Source organism: Tamandua tetradactyla, chromosome 1 (genome assembly GCF_023851605.1).
Source record: "Tamandua tetradactyla isolate mTamTet1 chromosome 1, mTamTet1.pri, whole genome shotgun sequence".
NCBI lineage: Eukaryota > Metazoa > Chordata > Mammalia > Pilosa > Myrmecophagidae > Tamandua > Tamandua tetradactyla.
The window spans coordinates 7,472,256-7,489,929 of record NC_135327.1 but is presented as its reverse complement, the minus strand read 5'-3'; the positions used below and the strand labels follow the sequence as shown (position 1 = coordinate 7,489,929).

Sequence of the window (17,674 nt, the reverse complement as noted above, 5' to 3'; positions counted from 1 at the left end):
GGATTTATCGGGGCATCACTCTGGACAAACCCACAAAATCTCATTCCTTCTCAAGGTTCAATGTTCATCTCTTACATAACATCACCAGGCGGATGTTCCTGGTTGATGGACAGCTTTCCTTCACGTGCCGGCCCTAGTGTCTTACAAGTCACGGCCTCCCCCGCCTCTCCCAGGGCCTCGGGTGCACACAGGAGGGAGACGCCCACCCTGGGGAAGGGAGCCTCGCCGCTTCCACTCACTTTCTGCTGCTGAGGTCATGGTCAGCACTTTCCACTGCTGAGGTCAGTGGCATGGTCATACCTGGACGCACGGGAGGCTGGGAAAGGGTGGTGCCTTCCCCACCAGAGGCTCTGCCACCGTCAGTGCCACCAAGAAGCTCTCTTCACCGACTTCTGTTGATCCGGCTCTCCAGGCTAACCAATGCTTTCCACTCAGTCTAAACGTAACACTCCTGCCCCAGAGCCTCCAATAGCCAAGGCCACTCCTTGGCGCCCTTTCTGTCTCCAGCTCTCCCCCATCGAATGGTCTCTTTGCCAAGAGTCTGTGGCATCTGCTCCCAAAAGGTTTGCTCCCGTCGTGCTTGTTATCGGAATGATGTAATTTCATTAGATATGCCACAAAATATGAGTACAAACAGGAAGAGATTTGTTCTTCTAAAAACTCAATAGAGATTCGCTGCTAAAAAAAAAAAAAAAGATACTGTTAAATTAGGCATGGAAGAAACAGTTACAAAAGATTTGGGAAAAAAAACCATAAGCACCGAGGAGGATTCTGCGCTCAGACTGCTGCACAAATCTTCAGGTTCTCGCTCCTCTTTGAAGGAACCAAAACTGGAGCTCAGAAGATGGATTCTGAGTGTAGTTTATGTAAGAAGGACAATGTGCAAAGCCAATTAACATTCCCACGCTCAAAAAAAGAACCAGGCTGGCAAGTGAGCATATGCTCATGTTCTAAGTAAAATAAAATGTTCAAGGTGTACTTAGCTTAAAATAATTCCCCACTTCTTTGCTTCCCCTTGAGCTGGACACGTGGGCTCCTGTGGAATTAATACCCTCATTTTGAAATTGGGTAGATGGAAATATATAATAGTGGTCAATGAGAGGGAGAGGTAAGGGGTCTGGTATGCATGAGTTTTTTCTTCTTATTTCTTTTTCTGAAGTGATGTAAATGTTCTGAGAAATGATCATGGCGATGAATATACAACTGTGTGGTGATACTGTGAGCCATTGATTGCACACCAAGTATGGAATGCTTATACGTTAAGAATGTTTGTGTTGTATGTGGATTGGTTTTATTAATAAAATTTATATATATATATATATATATATCCTCATTTTGTAGGTGAATATACCCGGACCCGGGTAACAGCAGGTAAAGGGTGAAATCAATTTCAAAACCAGCCCAACCGTTTGTGAGTCTGTACTCTTACCTTGCATGCCAGCACCGTGCGGTAGAACTTTCTGTGACGGTGTAAACGTTGTGTGCTGCACTGTCCGGCGTCATAGCCACTGACCACAGGCGGCTGTCCAGCACTTGAGATGTGTCTCGTGTGACTGAGGAATTGAATTTTTAACTGGATTGAATTCTAATTAGTTTAAATATAAATAGCACCAATGGCTGGGCGCTCCCACATTGGACAGCACGGCCCTGAACTTCGAGCACTCGCCTTTCAAAATGTTTCAGGTGCTTTTATTTCTTCACCCCGCCCTTCTCCAGTCCGTGATGTCTTCTGAAATGCAGGCGCTGGGCCCCATGACTTCAGACATCTCTAACCCCGATCCATCACGCTGACAGCGGGGAGGGCGGGGTGGGTTGGAGGAGAGGGCCAGGCTGAGCTGAAGGCAGGAGGGCGCCCTGCTCAGCTCCTCGCGGGAGGGAGGGAAGTGCAGGGGCTGCAGAGCCTGGCAGGGTGGCTCCCGCCACTTCTTAGCTTCCAGCAAATCACCACTGGCTTTTGCGCTGCAATTTCCTCCTCTGGACGATGGGATGAAAAGTGCCTGCTGCACAGGGGCCAATGAAATGATGGCTGCCAAGCATCGAGCTTGGATCTAGTAACTGCTCAATAAACGTCATTCTAATGTACTCAGATCCTCAGAGCAGCCCCGCAGTCTGTGCCTCCTGCTCAGACCAAAGGGACAGCCCAAAGAAAAAGGGGTGGGGATGGGAAGAGGGAAAAGATTCTTTCTAAAATAGTTTACTGTGAAAGTTCTCAAAGGTACATAAAAGTAGAGAAGTGGTTTAGTGGCCTCCCCACCGCATACCCATCACCTAGATGTACAAATTATTAATCAGAGTAAAAGTTTTAGCATCTCCATTAGCCCAAAGATGGCAATCTCGGGAGGCCAAAGGACAAGCTCCCAGTGGTTCCAACTAAATGGGCACGAGGACTCGTTAGAATTCCTCTGAGCAGCCTGGCTGGGTCCCAACAGGTCAGACTCAGACAGTTGTCATTTGTCCCCCAAAGAATAACCCCCTCAGCCTGGGAAGGACGGTGCCTCCAACCCTGGGGGTGGATACGGCATTTCCCTGGCAACACTCAAGTTCCTGTCTCATCCGTCTGGGTCCCCAGCTCTGAGCCTCCAGCCTGGAGCCACATCTGCTGCTTCTCCCTGGCCAGGAGCCGCAAGCAACAAAAGAAAATATATAATTGGGAACTCCTCAAAATCAAATGCATTTGTGCCTCGAAAGACTTTGTCAAAAAGACAAAGAGGGAGCCAACTCAATGGGAGAAAATATTTGGAAACCACTTGTCAGATAAAGGTTTGATATCCTGTGTACATAAAGAAATCATACAACTCGTCAACAAAAGAACAAACCACCCAATTACAAAATAGGCTAAAGATATGGGTAGACATTTTTCCGAAAACAAATACAGATGGCCAAAAAGCACATGAAGAGATGCTCATTTTCATTAGCTTTAAGAGAAATTCAGATCAAGACTACAATGAGATACCACCTCACACCTATAAGAATGGCTGCTATTAACACAAACAGGAAACTACAAATGCTGGAGAGGATGTGGAGAAACTGGGACACTGAGGCACTGCTGGTGGGAATGTATAATGGTGCAGCCACTATGGAAGACAGTTTGGTGGTTCCTTAGGAAACTAAATATAGAGTTGCCCTACGAGCCTGCAACACCACTACTTGGTATATACCCAGAAGAGCTGAAAGCAGTGACACAGACATTTGCACACCGATGTTCCCAGCTGCACTATTCACAATTGCCAAAGGATGGAAACAATCCAAGTGCCCATCAACAGACAAGTGGATAAACAAAATGCAGTATATACATATGATGGAATATTATGCAGCAGTAAACAAAACGATGTCCTGAGACATATGACAACATGAATGAACCTTGAGGACACGATGCTGAGTGAAATAAGCCAGACACAAAACGATAGATTCTGGATGATTTCACTTTTATGACCTTGGTAAAGATAAACTCAGAGGCTTATAATACAGAATATAGGGGATCTAGAGACACACAGAAGCCGGAGATGGTAAATGGTTAGCTAATGAGGTTGAACTTAAATGTAGGGGAATGGATAGAAGTGAAGACAGTTCATTAGTGGGTCTATAAGTAATATTGTCATATTGAAGGTGAACATGATTGAAAGGGTCATATAGACCCATGTATCCCACCAATTAACACTACAAATACAACTAAGTTCTTGCATGAACTACTTCAAAGGTGTGAGTCTTGTACAAAGTGTTTATAATATTGAGGTATGCGGGGAAACTGCTATTGCATGCTGTGGGCTGTTAAACAGGAAAACATCAACAGCACTACAGAAATACCAGGGGTAAATTATTGAGGGGGAAGGACAAGAGTTAGGGGGAGGTTTGGATTTTCTGTTTGGTGAGGGTGTGTTTATTGGTTATTTTTCTCTTGGGAGCAATGAAAGTTGTCTAAAATTGAAAGTGTTGATGATTATACCACTAAGTGAGGATACTGGGGGACATGGACCCAGTGGATGGAGGTGGCTGAAGGATGCATTGACTGAGAAGTAGAACAGTGAACTGTGATGTACACATATGATCGAATACTGTGCTGCTACAGAAAGGAACAAAGTCATGCAGAGGCATGCGATGTCGTGAATGAACCTGTGGGACATTATGTGATGCAAAATAAGCCAGAAAAAAAAAAGAGCAATTATTGTACAGTTCCATTTAGAAAATGCTTATAAGAAAATTAGGGCCTAGATCACAAGCTCTTACAGCACTCACATTTAGTCCAGAGCTGCAATTGTTATTTCTAGATTTTGAGAGGCTGTGCTATATATGTATAACTTGGTATTTCCCTAGAACATTTGGTACCTATGTGACATCTAAGTAGGAGTGCTGCAGCTCTGAAAGTCAGCATTGCCCCATACAACAACTATTAAAGAAATTGAGAAAGAGATCAGGCTTCAATTAGAGAGAAGAACTAAGCTGACGGGGTTAGGACTCAGGTAAATGAGATACAGGGGTAAGGAGAGCATTGTCTGTATTTAAAATTTGACCTACTCTATGAGACCAAAGGAAGAAAGGTTTATTTTGTCCAAAACCTAAATTTTCTGTAGCACATAATCTAACCAACCTGTCTGGATAAATCATTTAAACAACATGGAGCCCAGGATGGGAATGAGGCTCTGTAGTTCTGTATAGCTAACTGTAAGGCCCAGCTACATCCCAGAGTAAGTTGGGCAGTAATTGAAAGTATTGGCAAAGTCCCTTGGGGGATGGGAGAAAAAAATATGGAACTATTAAACTTTACCACCAAGGAAAACCCTGATACTGTCTCAAACATTAGGGATCCCTAAGTTAATACGCCAAGCCCTTGATCTTGAGGCTTGCTCTTGTGACATTTATTTATGTAGCGGAGAAGCTTAGCCTACTTGTAGTTATCCCTAAGAATTACTTCCAGAGGACCTCTTTTGTTGCTCAGACGTGGTCTCTCTCTTTCTCTCTAAACCCAACACTGCAAGTGAAATAATTGCCCCCCTCCCCCCATAGAACATGACATCCAGGGGTGAAAGTCTCCCTGGCAACATGGGAGATGACTGCCAGGCATGAGCTTGGCCCTGACACCATGGGATCAACAATGCCTTCCTGACCAAAACGGGGAAAAGAATTGTGACAAATAATGTATCAGTGGCTAAGAGAGCTAAAATAGAGTCGAGAGGTTACTCTGGAGGCTGCTCTTATACAAACTTCAGCTACATATTGCTATTTATCATGGATTGCCAAACCCCAACCAAAACCATTCCTATCAACCCCAAAGAACACCTAGGGCTTTATATGAGATTCTACAAAGGCTGCATGCACTAGGATTACTTTCCAGAACCCCACAACCTCCACAAGGGTTCCTAGGCCAGACAGTCCTGAAACCCAGGCCAGCCTCTCCAGAACATCAACTAGTTCCATCCCCCAACTCATATTATTATCGACAGCCCTTTCCAACGCGAAAAAATCGGAATGGGCATAGTCCAAGTACCCCTAAAGAGTAGGAGAAAGATCAAAGGAGAAGTTAGAGTTATAACAGAGAAGATAGGATTTAACAAATGAATATGACTATTGAATCATTATATTGATATTTCTTTTAGTCTCCAGTGTCTTGGAACAGGTGGAAGGAAAAAGCTACAGTTGTGGAACTCTAACCCATACCAAACTCTGAAATTTGTTCTATAACTAATTGTTACGGTGAGCTCTGAAATGGATTGCCTTTTTGTATATATGTTATTTTTCACAATAAAAAATAAAATAAAATAAAGCAGACTTTCATTTTTTGCAACCCAGATCCCTGAAGGATTCTTGGGCTGCAGAGAGGCCACAAGCTGCCATCACCACAGGGCTGTATTCGTTGTCCCCTAAGTTAAAACAATCCACTCTTTTAGGAGAGGGACAAGGGCAAGAGTTTATTTAGGTAAATGCCTGGGCCCGCTGGCCTTTTGGAAATTTATCTAACTATATTCTAGCTATAAAAATCAATCCCTTAAGATCCCAATAGACCTGGGGAATACGCAGCTTGGAAAAAGGGAAAGAAGAAATGACTCAGGTGGAAAGGGGCCTAACGTTTACCTGGCATTGCTCTGTGCTGAGAGCTTCTGCAGACACACTGCCGTGTAAGTTTCACAAGGAGACTCTTAGGCAGATTAGCTTTGCTCCCACATCACAGATGCGGAAACTGAGGCTCAAAAAGGTGAAGCCACTTACCCAGGGTGGAACGAGGCCTGGCCCACTCCGAAGCCCACCTTCCTTCTTAACACCACCCCACACGTGTGGCCTTAGAGAAGAGACTTCTCGTTCCCTCTGAGTCTCAGTTTCCTTCCCCGACATGCAGAAAGCCTGCCTCGCCAAGCTTTCAGATGAGCCTCGAGTGCTTTGAAAGGTATCTGGGGTCTGGCTGGGGATGGGGACTCTATTTTTTGAGGTCTTCAAAGCTGACCATGTTGGGGCTCTGGAAGAAGCAAGTTCAAGGGCTTCTTGAGGGGCCGTGGGTATGCCTCGGGCACGACGGGACAGAGGAAAATCACTAGGTCCCCTCAGGTCCCCAAGGAGGAAGGAAGGGAGGCGGCAGAGCGAGGGAGGGCTGAGAAGGTGCCTCGGGTGTTGCTGTTTTTGGTGATTGCTCAGCTGATGATCTTGCAAGCTGAGAAACACATGTACACAAACTCTGACCTCCTCAGGCTTAAAATAGAGCCACTGAATGGAAAATGCTGGGCACCGGGCAGAGTCACCTGCTTGGCTGGACCAGACAGCTCCCCCATGGCCCAAATCCTCCCCATTCCCGCTGGGCACATTTGACAAAGCCTCGGCTGCTGGGCCTGAGCCCATCTCAGCGAAGAGGAAAACGGGGACCAGGCGGGGGGAGTGTGGCAGAGCCAGCAGTGACAGAAGGGTCAGGACCTCAGAGCTGGGCAGCCCTGAGTTCGAGCCATGGCTCAGCCTCCTCCAGGCTGGCGTCCATCAGTGACGTCCGTGAACCAGCCCAGCACGGACAGGTGCTTGACAACTTTAGCTTTCCTCCTCCTTGACATCCGCAGGCAGAGAGCAGGTTGTGAAAGGGGAGGAAAAGGGCTTAGAAAGCATCATCCAGTATCTTCCCTAGTTCTCAACATGGTCCCCTGAGATGGGCAATATCATCGTACCCATTCCTCAGATGGTAAAACCGAGGCACAGAGAAGTGGACGCGTCCCACCCATAGGCACCCAGCTAGCAAGTGGGGGCATCCCAGGGCCTCCAGGGCAGCTGTGGTCATGACCAGGCCCCACTGTCTCTCTCCTGAGTGGGTCCCTGCCCTTCCCGCTGAGAACAAGCCCCCATCCCCACCCCAGCACCCCCTGGAAGAGCCCCTGTTCCAACAAGCTCTTCTTAGGCCGTAGGCCCCAGCACCCCACCTCACCCCTACTCTGGACTTGAACTTCGCATTCGGCTCTACCTATGTCTAAGCAGAAATCAGAAAATCAAATTTGCTGGCACTGCTGTTAAAAATGAGGCTGAGGCAGCAGTGCAAGCACACCGGCTGCCAGCACCCTGCTTTCAGGCATTGGACTGCCACCTGGCTTCCTGGGAGGAGAGCTGGGGCAGGTGCTGGGTCTGATGTCCCTAGAAGCCTGGGCACTTATGACAGGCCGAGTTAACACGACCAGATCAAGCCCATAAGTCTGGGGCCGCAGGTTTCCCACATTCTGGCTAATCAAATCCTCACAACCGCTGCCTTTATTTCCCCATGGTGGCCGTCACAAGTTACTCCACATTTAGCAGCTTAAAAATGCGAATGTCTTATCTTCCAGTTCTGTAGGACAGAAGTCTACACGGGCGTCACTGGGCTAAAACCAAAGTGTCAGCTAGGCTGTGTTCCTCTCTGTAGGTTCTAGGGGAGAGAAGACCAAAAAAGGTTTTGTCTTTTCCAAATTCTAGAGGACACTCCCTGTTTTAGTTTGCTAAATACTGCCAGAGTGCCATATACCAGAGATGGGCTGGCTTTTACAAAGGGAATTTATTAAGTTATAAGTTTATGGTTCTAAGGCCATAAAAATGTCCAAACTAAGACATCCAGAGAAAGATATCTCGACTCAAGAAAGGCCAACTGGGAAGACACATGGCTGGTGTTTGCTGGTCCTCCGGCTTCTCGTTTCAAACAGCTTCCCTGTGGCATTTTCCTTCTGCCTGCATCTCCATACGGCTCTGTCTGTGTCAGCTCTGATCTCTCTCCAAATGTTTCTTCTTTTAAAGGACTCTAGTAAACGAATCAAGACCCACCTGAAAATGGGCGGGTCATATCTCCATCTAATTGAGAGTGTCCCATCTCAGAGTAATCTAATCAAAAGGTCAAACCCACAATTGAGTGGGTCAATCTCCATGGAAACAATCTAATCAGATTAGATTGTTATAATATTGAATCAGGATTAAAGGTTGTGGCTTTTCTGGGGATCAGAAAAGTTTCAAACTAGCACACTCACTTTCCTGGGCTCAGAGCCCCCTTCCTCCGTCTTCAAGCCATCAATGTCACCCGAGTCCTTCTCATGCCACCCTCTCTGCCTCCCTCCTCTACTTTCTAAAGGACCCCTGTGACTATGTGGGGCCTACCCAGATAATCCCAGCATAATTTCCCTATTCTAAGGTCAGCTGATTATCAACCTTACTTCCACCTGCAGCCTGCCTTCCTCTTTGCCATGGAGCCTACCTTCCCACATCCTGGGGATTAGGATGTGGACATCTTTGGGGCACCCCATTATTCTCCCTATGAGGTAAGAACAGTTTTTAGCCCCATGTCATTGATGGAGAAACTGAGGCACTCTGAATCCACACAGCTGCTAAGTAATAGAAACAGAACATAAACCCGGGCAGTCTCGGTGCTGAGTCCACGCCCTCAACCTCCCAGCGCAGCTGCTGCTGGTTTGTCCACAGCCACTGGGCGTGTGCTGGGTATCAGGTCCAGGTCTCGGGAGACAGAGAGGTGGCCCAAACTGGATCCCCACTTTCAGGCAGCTCACAGACGCAGAGAGAGATGCAGATGGGGTATGTGACATGACAGCACAGTAGGAAAGGTGTAAGATGGGTGGGACACAGAGGAAGGCTCCTGGAGAGAAGGAAGCAGGACCATTGTGCAAATAAGCCGAGGGCTGAAGAACGAATGGGGTGTTGGGTCATTAGAGGCACTCACAAATGTGGGTGCTCTAACTGATGCCCGCCTTACCCCAGCAGGTGCTTAGTAACCGTGGGCTGTGGAGCGGGATGGGAGGGGCTGTTCACAATATAGTAAGAGTTCTATGCAAGGGGCTGAAAGCTTAGTGCGCCTGGAGCAAAATCTGCAAAGGGGCTGTGGGGAGAGAAACTGGAACCATCACTGGGGGTAGACAAGGCACGCCACGGCTGCAGCAGAACCCTGAGAAGGTTGGTGCCCCGACAGCTGCAGGAGGATGGCCCCCTAGAGAGGCTGCCCGCCACTCTGCCCCCACTTTCCATGCAGGCCCTCCCAGGACTCCAGGAAAAATGTCACCTTGGTATTGGAGGTAGACGTGGGTTCCTCTGCAGTGAGGTCAGCGGAAGGTTCCCCCAAGCTCAGGTCACACACCCAGGCCTCGGCAGCCAGTCCTGCTGCCCCATGTATTGGGGTCACGCCAGCTATGCTCATAGATTGACCCCCATATTTCATTGGCTCAATGTGACAGAAGTTCAAAAAGGGTGGGTGGCCTTGCAGTGAGTCATTTAAATACCCAGGCTCCTCCCACTGGGCTCTGTCCCCTGTTACACGCTGCTGGAGGGCAGGGGGAGCTGGGGGCATGGGGGGGAGGACAAGAGGTGAAGGAGGGGGTGTGGGAGGGCATGGCCCTCAGCCTTCTGCCCACCTTCCCTTGGCCACAGCTTCGTCCCATGGACATTCCTGAGCACAAGGGAGGCTGGGAAATGTGGCCTAGCAGAGGCCCCGCTCCACTTCCTGAACATAGCTCAGCTGCACCAGGTCTGCCCATCGCCAGTGCCTTTCTCCCAGTCCAAGCCAGCCTTGTGCACTGGACAGTTTTCTAACTGGCCTCCTACATTTTGCACAAGAGAGCTTCATGTTGTTTTTAAAATACATATGAAGCCCATCATTGTTTTTTCTGCTTTAAACCTTTTCATGGCTTCCAACAGCACTGCCTAACTCTCCACGATCCTTCTACTCCCCCCCACCTGACTTTCTTGGCTCCAGTCACCCTGGCTGCCCAGCCAGGTTTGCTTCTGCTGAAAGGACTGGCGCTGTCTGGAAGCTCTCTCTCTCCCCTGTCGCTCCTCCTTAGCTGGCAGGACCCATCACACCCAAGAAACTGTTTTCCTTCTCCATCACACTTATCTTAAATTACCTTTTTGTGTATCTGTTTGTTTAGGCATCACTGGCTGACTCTCCTTACTCGATCTATACCAGAAGTCTTGTCTGTACCCATAGGGCTTGGACAATATTTATTGGGGGTCTGGCTCCCCGAATGAGTAAATGAATGAATGAATGACTTACCCAAAGTCACAGGTCGCGTTAGTGGTGGAGACAGAAAGCAGACCTGGGCTCTGGGCTTTGTCCTCTGACCTCGCCCAGCAGTCACTGTCCGCAGACATCCGAGAAGGGTAAACAGAGGCAGCTGCGCGGGCGGGAAGGGCACCGCAGGGGGGCCGCAACGGGAGAACCCCACCCCCCACGCCCTCCCGCACCACCCCGAGCCGGGCCCCGCTGAGGCCCCGCCTCTGGGTCGCTGCCCGCCGCCGCAGCCCTCACGGCGGCTCCGCGTGGGTCCCGGGCGCCGGAGGGGCGGAGCTCGCGGCCCGGGGCGCGCTGCACGGTCCCCGCGCCGGCCGTCGGGGCGCATGGACGGGGCTGGGCCCGGGACATCCCCCGCGGCCCGGAGCCGGGGCGAGCTGGGCCGGGGGCGCCGCCATGAGGAAGCAGAGCGCGCGCACGGCCGCGCTGGTCCTGTGCATCCTGTCGTACCTGCTGGTGGGCGCCGCGGTCTTCGACGCGCTCGAGTCGGAGGCGGAGAGCGGGCGCCAGCGGCTGCTGGCCCAGAAGCGGGGCGAGCTGCGGAGGAAGTACGGCTTCTCGGCCGAGGACTACCGCGAGCTGGAGCGCCTGGCGCTGCAGGCCGAGCCGCACCGCGCCGGCCACCAGTGGAAGTTCGCCGGCTCCTTCTACTTCGCTATCACCGTCATCACCACCATCGGTGAGCCCGCCCGGGCGCCTCCCCGCGGCGTCCGCCCCATCCCGAGCCGGCCCGATTCCCACCACCGCCCCTCCCCGGCTGGGTGCCCTTGGACGGGTGTTTCAGCCCACCGAGCCCCTCTTGCCTCTTTCTGTCGAATGAGGACCTCGGTCTACGCAGACGGGGCGGAGCGGAGTCATTAACTCGTGCTTGCCGAGAGGCGGGCGGGCAGGTGGCTGGAGTTGCTTCCTGGCCCTGCAGCATCCCACTAGCTGTGTGACTTTAGACAAGTTGCTTAACCTCTCTGAGCTTCCGTTTTCTCCTCTGTAATGTAAGGGTGCTGATAGGTCTGTTCTCAGGGCTGCGTTGAGTCTCAGGAGATGATAATAGATGCAGAAGGCTTAGCACAGGGGCCGACACGTAGAAAGCACTTTTAAGAAAAGACTGATTTTTGCATTATAATAATTACTGTTCTGTGGCTCTATGGAAGCAGGAACCTCGTCTGTCTTGGAGCTGTCTGGCCAGTGCCTAGCACATAGTAGACTCTAGGTAAATATTTGTTGAAGGTATGACTGATTGCCACGGGCTTTGGACCTCACCCTCGGGGATCCAGAGCAGTTCCTCCGCAGCTCTGGCCCGCCAACCGTTGCTATGGCTACCGTCAGGCTGGTACCTGCGGAGCCTCGGCCCCAGAAACCAGGCAGCAGTGGAAGCAGCTCTGCAGAGCTCCCAGCTGGGTGCCAGACACTTCCCTGACCCCAAGCTGTGAAGGTCTAGGGGCCTTTAGGCTCAGACCACTGCCTCGAAGCGCAGGCCTTGGGGGAAGGTTCTCCATAAGGCTCTTTCAGTAAATGTGAGCTGCGGGTTTAGCCATGCATTTAGCAGCATGAGTCCTGTGATTCCACAAAGTTGAGCTCTATTCTCACCTCTGGTGCCTCCTGCCTTCTCCTGCAACTGACTGTTCTTCTCTGAACCCTGGTTTCCTAAACTCCAAATTGCAATCGTACCTACCCTGCCAGGTGGTTGCCAGGTTTAAATGAGATTGAGCAAGTAAAATACCTGGGATAAAGCTGAGGTGAGATGGGCAGTATTATTAATATTAATTAGTAATAATGATAATTCATTATTTGCCAACTCTGGGTCCAGCCCTTTTGCCACCACCCTGTCTGTATCTGGCTTTATTTTCACAGACAGCAAACTCTATGTGCCTGGCACAAGAGGGAAAGGGAGCATTGGCAAAGGGATGATTCCCGAATTCCGGGGAAAGGCAGGTGACAGATGGAATGTAATTTCCTTTCCAGTCCCACTATATGGAAATCTGGGGAGAGTAGAACTTCCCAGAGGTGGGCAGCCCCAAGCATGAGAGATCTGGGTGCACAGAGGAGCCCAAATGGCTCCCATGTTTTCCAGAACAGACGGGACTTCATGTGCAGTGAAGTCTGAGGTCCTGGAATCATTCAGACTATAAGAGCAGGAAATACCAGAGAGACAACCCCACTAGACTGTGTGCCCCAGAGGGCAGGCATGTGTCTGATTTTATTTTACCCCCACTGCCACAATCTGTCACGTGATAGGTACTTAGTATATAGTCAACATAGCTTTGCAGAAGGATGTGCAGTTTTGCATCCTTGCTTCCTTCTTGGTTCAGCCAGGACTCCTTTGCTCCCTCCAGTTGAGACCCTCCCTGTCGCTATGCCCAATAGTGTAGGACCCTCTTGGCCCTCCCCCCACATTCTTTTGCAGCCTTCCAGCTGGATTTGGCCTCCTCTCCTGGCTGTTCCCCTTCTAGAACACATCTAGGAGCCTTGGGAAAGAGACTGAGCGAAAACAGGAGTCTTGCATTTTCTGGCCACGTGGGGGTGCCAGACTTCCTGTATGGTCCAGGCTGCATAAGGCAGTGTGGTGGCCAGTCAGGTGCCAAGGCCCAGAGGCTTGAGCTGAGAGGCGTTGGAGGACAGGATTATAGCTCACTCAGGACCTGCAGCCCTAGACAGCTTCCTCCCTCTGAGCCTAGTTTCCTCATCTGCAAAATAATAACAATAATTATCTCCTAATCACTGGGATGGTTATATAAATAAGAGTACCTTGCATGCTTGGTTGTTACAATTATTCATTCCACTTTCTGAAAAAAACCTGACCTAGCTCCCCAAAGAGCTGGAAACAGCACTTCCTGGCCTCTTATTCCCAAAGAGTTTCCTCCGTCTGGTGCCTGGGGACCCAGGGAAGTAACTGGCACAGTCCCTGCCCTCAAGAAGCTTGCAGTCTAGTGGTGGACAAAGCCCCCCAAATGACAGAGGCAGACTGATGGGGCCATGCAATGGAACTGTGGAAGTGGGTTTTAAAAACACTTTATTGTGACTAGGTTTTATATACACACAGTAAACACTTCACAGGATATGAAAGGTATTGAGCGAAAAGCAGTCTCTCTCTGACCCTATCCCCCACCAATGAATTCCTCTCCTTGGATCAAATACAGTTACCAGTGTCTTATGGTAACTTCTAGATATTTTCTAAAAGGATAAAACCCACACAGTTAGTTGGCATTAGACATACTGTTTTGCCTCTTGTTTTTGCCACTTAATATATTTTGGAAATCTTTGCATATCAGTCCCTAAAGAGTTTTCCCATCTTTTTCATAGCTGTATAGGAGGGCTTCTCCACATGTTGGGCTGATGGTTTACCCTCTCTTGTGGGGGCTGGTCCTGGGCAGTGCAGGATATTTAGCAGCATTCCAGGGCTCTACCTCTCTAGATGCCAGTAACAGCCCTCCCAATCTATGACAACCAAAAATGTCTCCAACCCTTGCAAATGTCCCCTAGAGAATGGAATTGCCTCCTGTGTAGTATTCCATTTTTGGATGTCCCCATGCTCCAAAACAGGTTCCTATCTGAACACTTAGGCTCTTCCTGATTTTTGCTCTGACAAACACCACCACATTGCCCGTCCACATGCATACAGCATTTGGCATAGGACAGTATACCTGAGGGCTATTCCCCAACTGTGGAACTGCATAGGTGAAAGAGTTTGTACATGCTGCGTTTTGGCAGGTGGGGTCAGATTGCTCGGGAAGGCATATTCTGTTGGGAAGAGCCACAGACTTTTCTTGGGTTGTGTACCCTTTCAGAATGCCATGAAAGCTAAGCCTCCTCTCTCCAGGAAAAGGCACGTGAGTCAGCAGCAGTGGCATGGTGTTCCAAGACCCAGGGAACCCATCAGGCTTACATCCCCTGCAACAACAGAGGGGACCCAGTGAAGGATCACTGCACCAGACCAAGCCCATCCACTGAGCCTAGAATCCAAGAGGTGCTCAGCGAGGGCTGGCTGCCTGGTAGGGGAGCAGGTGTGGAGTGGGGTCTGGGAAAGAAGCAATGGGCTGGAAGAGAGGGCAGTCCAGGGGAGGAGACCAACAGGAGAAAAGGCATGTGGAGATCGGACCTACTGGTTGGGGAGACAGCATTGGTACAGCTGGAAATAGGGGATGGCCAAGGTGGGGGCGAGGCTGGGGGGCAGTGGAACTCAGATCAGGAAGGAGCCTGGACACCGTATGAGAACCGAGACTGTACTTGCCGTGCTGGGAGAGTCACGGAAGCTTTTGCTTGCTTTTTTTTTTTTTTATATCAAGGCATAATTGACATACAGTAAAATTCACCATTTTTCAGCGTACACTTCTGTGAGTTCTGACAAATGCATACATGCATACTGTCCTGTAACAAAAGCCACATCAATACATAGAGTAGTTCCCTGCCAGCCCACTCTACTCCCCCAGCCCCCAAACCCTCCAAATCCTATGCCCCTTGCACTAATCCCTCCCGCAAACCCAGCGCCCGGCAGCCACGGATCTGTAGTTTCCGGAATGGCCCGTAAATGGCACCAGGCGGTACGCTGAGGTGGGCGCCTTTCATTCAGAATAATGCATTTGCGATCCATCCTTGCTGTGCTGACAGCAGCTCCTCTTCTTGCTGAGAATAATTCCATTGTTCATCCGTTCCCCCGTCGAGGGACCCCAGGGCTGTTTACAATTTGGGACGATTACGAGTTGCCGCGCAGGGCTGGAGGGCCGGCGGGGTCAGGGCTGGGGGCTGAGAGGGGCCCCGCGGGTCCGGAGGGGGGCGCGCGGCTGGCGGCTGCGGGCGCTCACCGCCCCCCCCCCCCGCCCTCCCTCCGCAGGGTACGGCCACGCCGCGCCGGGCACGGACTCGGGCAAGGTCTTCTGCATGTTCTATGCGCTCCTGGGCATCCCGCTGACGCTCGTCACCTTCCAGAGCCTGGGCGAGCGGCTGAACGCGCTGGTGCGGCGCCTCCTGCTGGCGGCCAAGCGCTGCGCGGGGCTGCGGCGGCCGCGCGTGTCCACGGAGAACATGGTGGTGGCCGGGCTGCTGGGGTGCGCCGCCACCCTGGCGCTCGGGGCCGCCGCCTTCGCGCACTTCGAGGGCTGGACCTTCTTCCACGCCTACTACTACTGCTTCATCACCCTCACCACCATCGGCTTCGGCGACTTCGTGGCGCTACAGAGCAACGAGGCGCTGCAGAGCAAGCCGCCCTACGTGGCCTTCAGCTTCCTCTATATCCTCCTGGGGCTCACGGTCATCGGCGCCTTCCTCAACCTGGTGGTCCTGCGCTTCCTAGCCGCCAGCGCCGACGCGCCAGAGCGCGCTGCCCGCCGCGCCAGCCCTCCCCGCCTGGGGGCGCCCGAGAGCCGCCGCCCCTCCCTGCCCCGCCGCCCGGGCCGCCGCGGCGGCTCCGCCTCCATCTCCTACCGCGTCCACCGGCTGGAGAGGTGGGCCCGCGACAACCTGGGCTTCTCGCCCCCTGCTAGTCCTGAGGCCGTGGGCGGCGGCGCAGGCAGGCTCCCGGCCCGGCGGAAGTCCATCTGAAAGCTGCGCCCGGGCCGGGGGTGGGACCCGGAGAGGGAGGAGTTGGGTTTAGCTGCCAGCGCACCCTCCCCCGAGCTTGGAGAGGGGTGAGGGGCTGCGGCCTCTGTGCTGTCCTTGGTCACCAGTCGTGTCTCATTCTCTCCTGTGGCTGGCCCCTTCTCCTCCTCTCCGAAAATATATTAAAGTCACATCACAAGCACTAGGGATACCCTAAAGTCACCCTGTAGGAGCAATCCCTGCATTCCGAATTGTTTTAGGGAAGCCTGACCACATCAGCCACCTAGAAGCCTGCCACAGGGCCACGCCACTGGCTGGCCCTCCAGAGTGGAAATAGATGGCTATTGTGTGAAGAGGCTGGCTGTCCACGTTGTAGGGGAACTGTCCCAGCAGTAAGGCCAGACGGATGCTCGTGCTATGGGAAGCGTCGGAACAGGGGGAGGCGGGGGTGGGGACAGTCTCCCATCTGCTATGGACTGGTGAGCAAATCCCTTCACCATTTCCATGATCTCTCCTTCTCTGTCCAGCATGTTGAGTGGATTAGTTGGCCAGTGTGTAAATGATGCAACATCCCCAGCCCCTCTTAAAGCAGGTGCTCTTTGTCCCTGCCCAGCTCTGCTCCAGCATGAGGAAGAACTTCCCGACACCCACCACTAGGGTCCCCTGAAGCCAGCAGGATGCAGCCTGAGCTGCTGGATGAGCCTGCAGTGGTCCCAGCCCTGCCCCTGGCCAGCGGCATGGCCCCTGGGAACCTCAGCCCCTCCCTGGGCCTCAGTTCCCACACCTGTACAATGACTAGGGACTGCAGATCCTTCCAGTACCTGCTCCCTCCCGTGTACCTCCAGCAGGGCTGCCTGGGGGCATCCTGGCATCGCCCAGCACTCCACTCCTTAAAACACCAGCAGCCTCCCAGGTAGAACTGTCTCAACACAAAGCAAGAGCAAAGCACGTTGGAAAAGCCAAAAACTTTAATTTTCAACATGAGCTACATGGTCATGAACACAATGCAACGTGATCCATTCCAATGCAGGGCCCTGGAAACCCTCCCGAATGTCTGGGCAGCTCCTGCTCCCAAAGAGGGAATGCAGAAAAGATGGATGGATGGGGAGAGCTCCCCCTGCTGCCCTCGAACCCGGGGCCTGCCCTCCCGCCGCCCCCTCTGGAGGTGGGCAGAGTGCAAGGCCTCCAGGTGCAATGCCTGAGGCCCTGGTTTGAGTCTCTACTCTGCCCTCACAGAAGCTGTTCGTAAAATGGACACCTTTGGCCTAGCTCACGGGGCGTGTGAGCCAGATGAACTCATGGGCGTGGAGGCTTTCCATCACCTCGGAGGTGCTGTTCTACAGACAAGGGGCCCTCCCCACGGACTCACGAGTCACCTCGGGGATTCTGGGAGTGGGGGCTCAGTCCCCTGGGCCTGGCACAGCACTGCTGCTCAATAAATAAATGCAGGTGACCTTGCCTGACGCAACAGCTGTGCCTCCAAAGGGAGTGGGACCCAAGGCTGCTCTGAACACTGAGCTGCACCCCAGAGCTCCCAGGTTTAAGGGACCAGATGGGGAACCAGCTTGCAAAGTGCATGACGACCCCCTAAGCTAGTCACTTGACCCCTTGGTGTGCTAGAAAAAGAGCTCTGAAATGGGATGAAGG

At 51.8% G+C, this 17,674-nt stretch overlaps 1 protein-coding gene across 1 annotated transcript; it reads left to right on the top strand.

The window, feature by feature from the left end:
* Positions 1 to 10,894: 10,894 nt before the first annotated feature.
* KCNK15 (potassium two pore domain channel subfamily K member 15) lies at positions 10,895 to 16,030 on the top strand. The gene is made up of 2 exons (XM_077159452.1): positions 10,895 to 11,177; positions 15,324 to 16,030. Exons 1-2 carry the CDS (start codon positions 10,895 to 10,897, stop codon positions 16,028 to 16,030), a joined length of 990 nt encoding a protein of 329 aa, XP_077015567.1.
* The last annotated feature ends 1,644 nt before the right edge of the window (positions 16,031 to 17,674 follow it).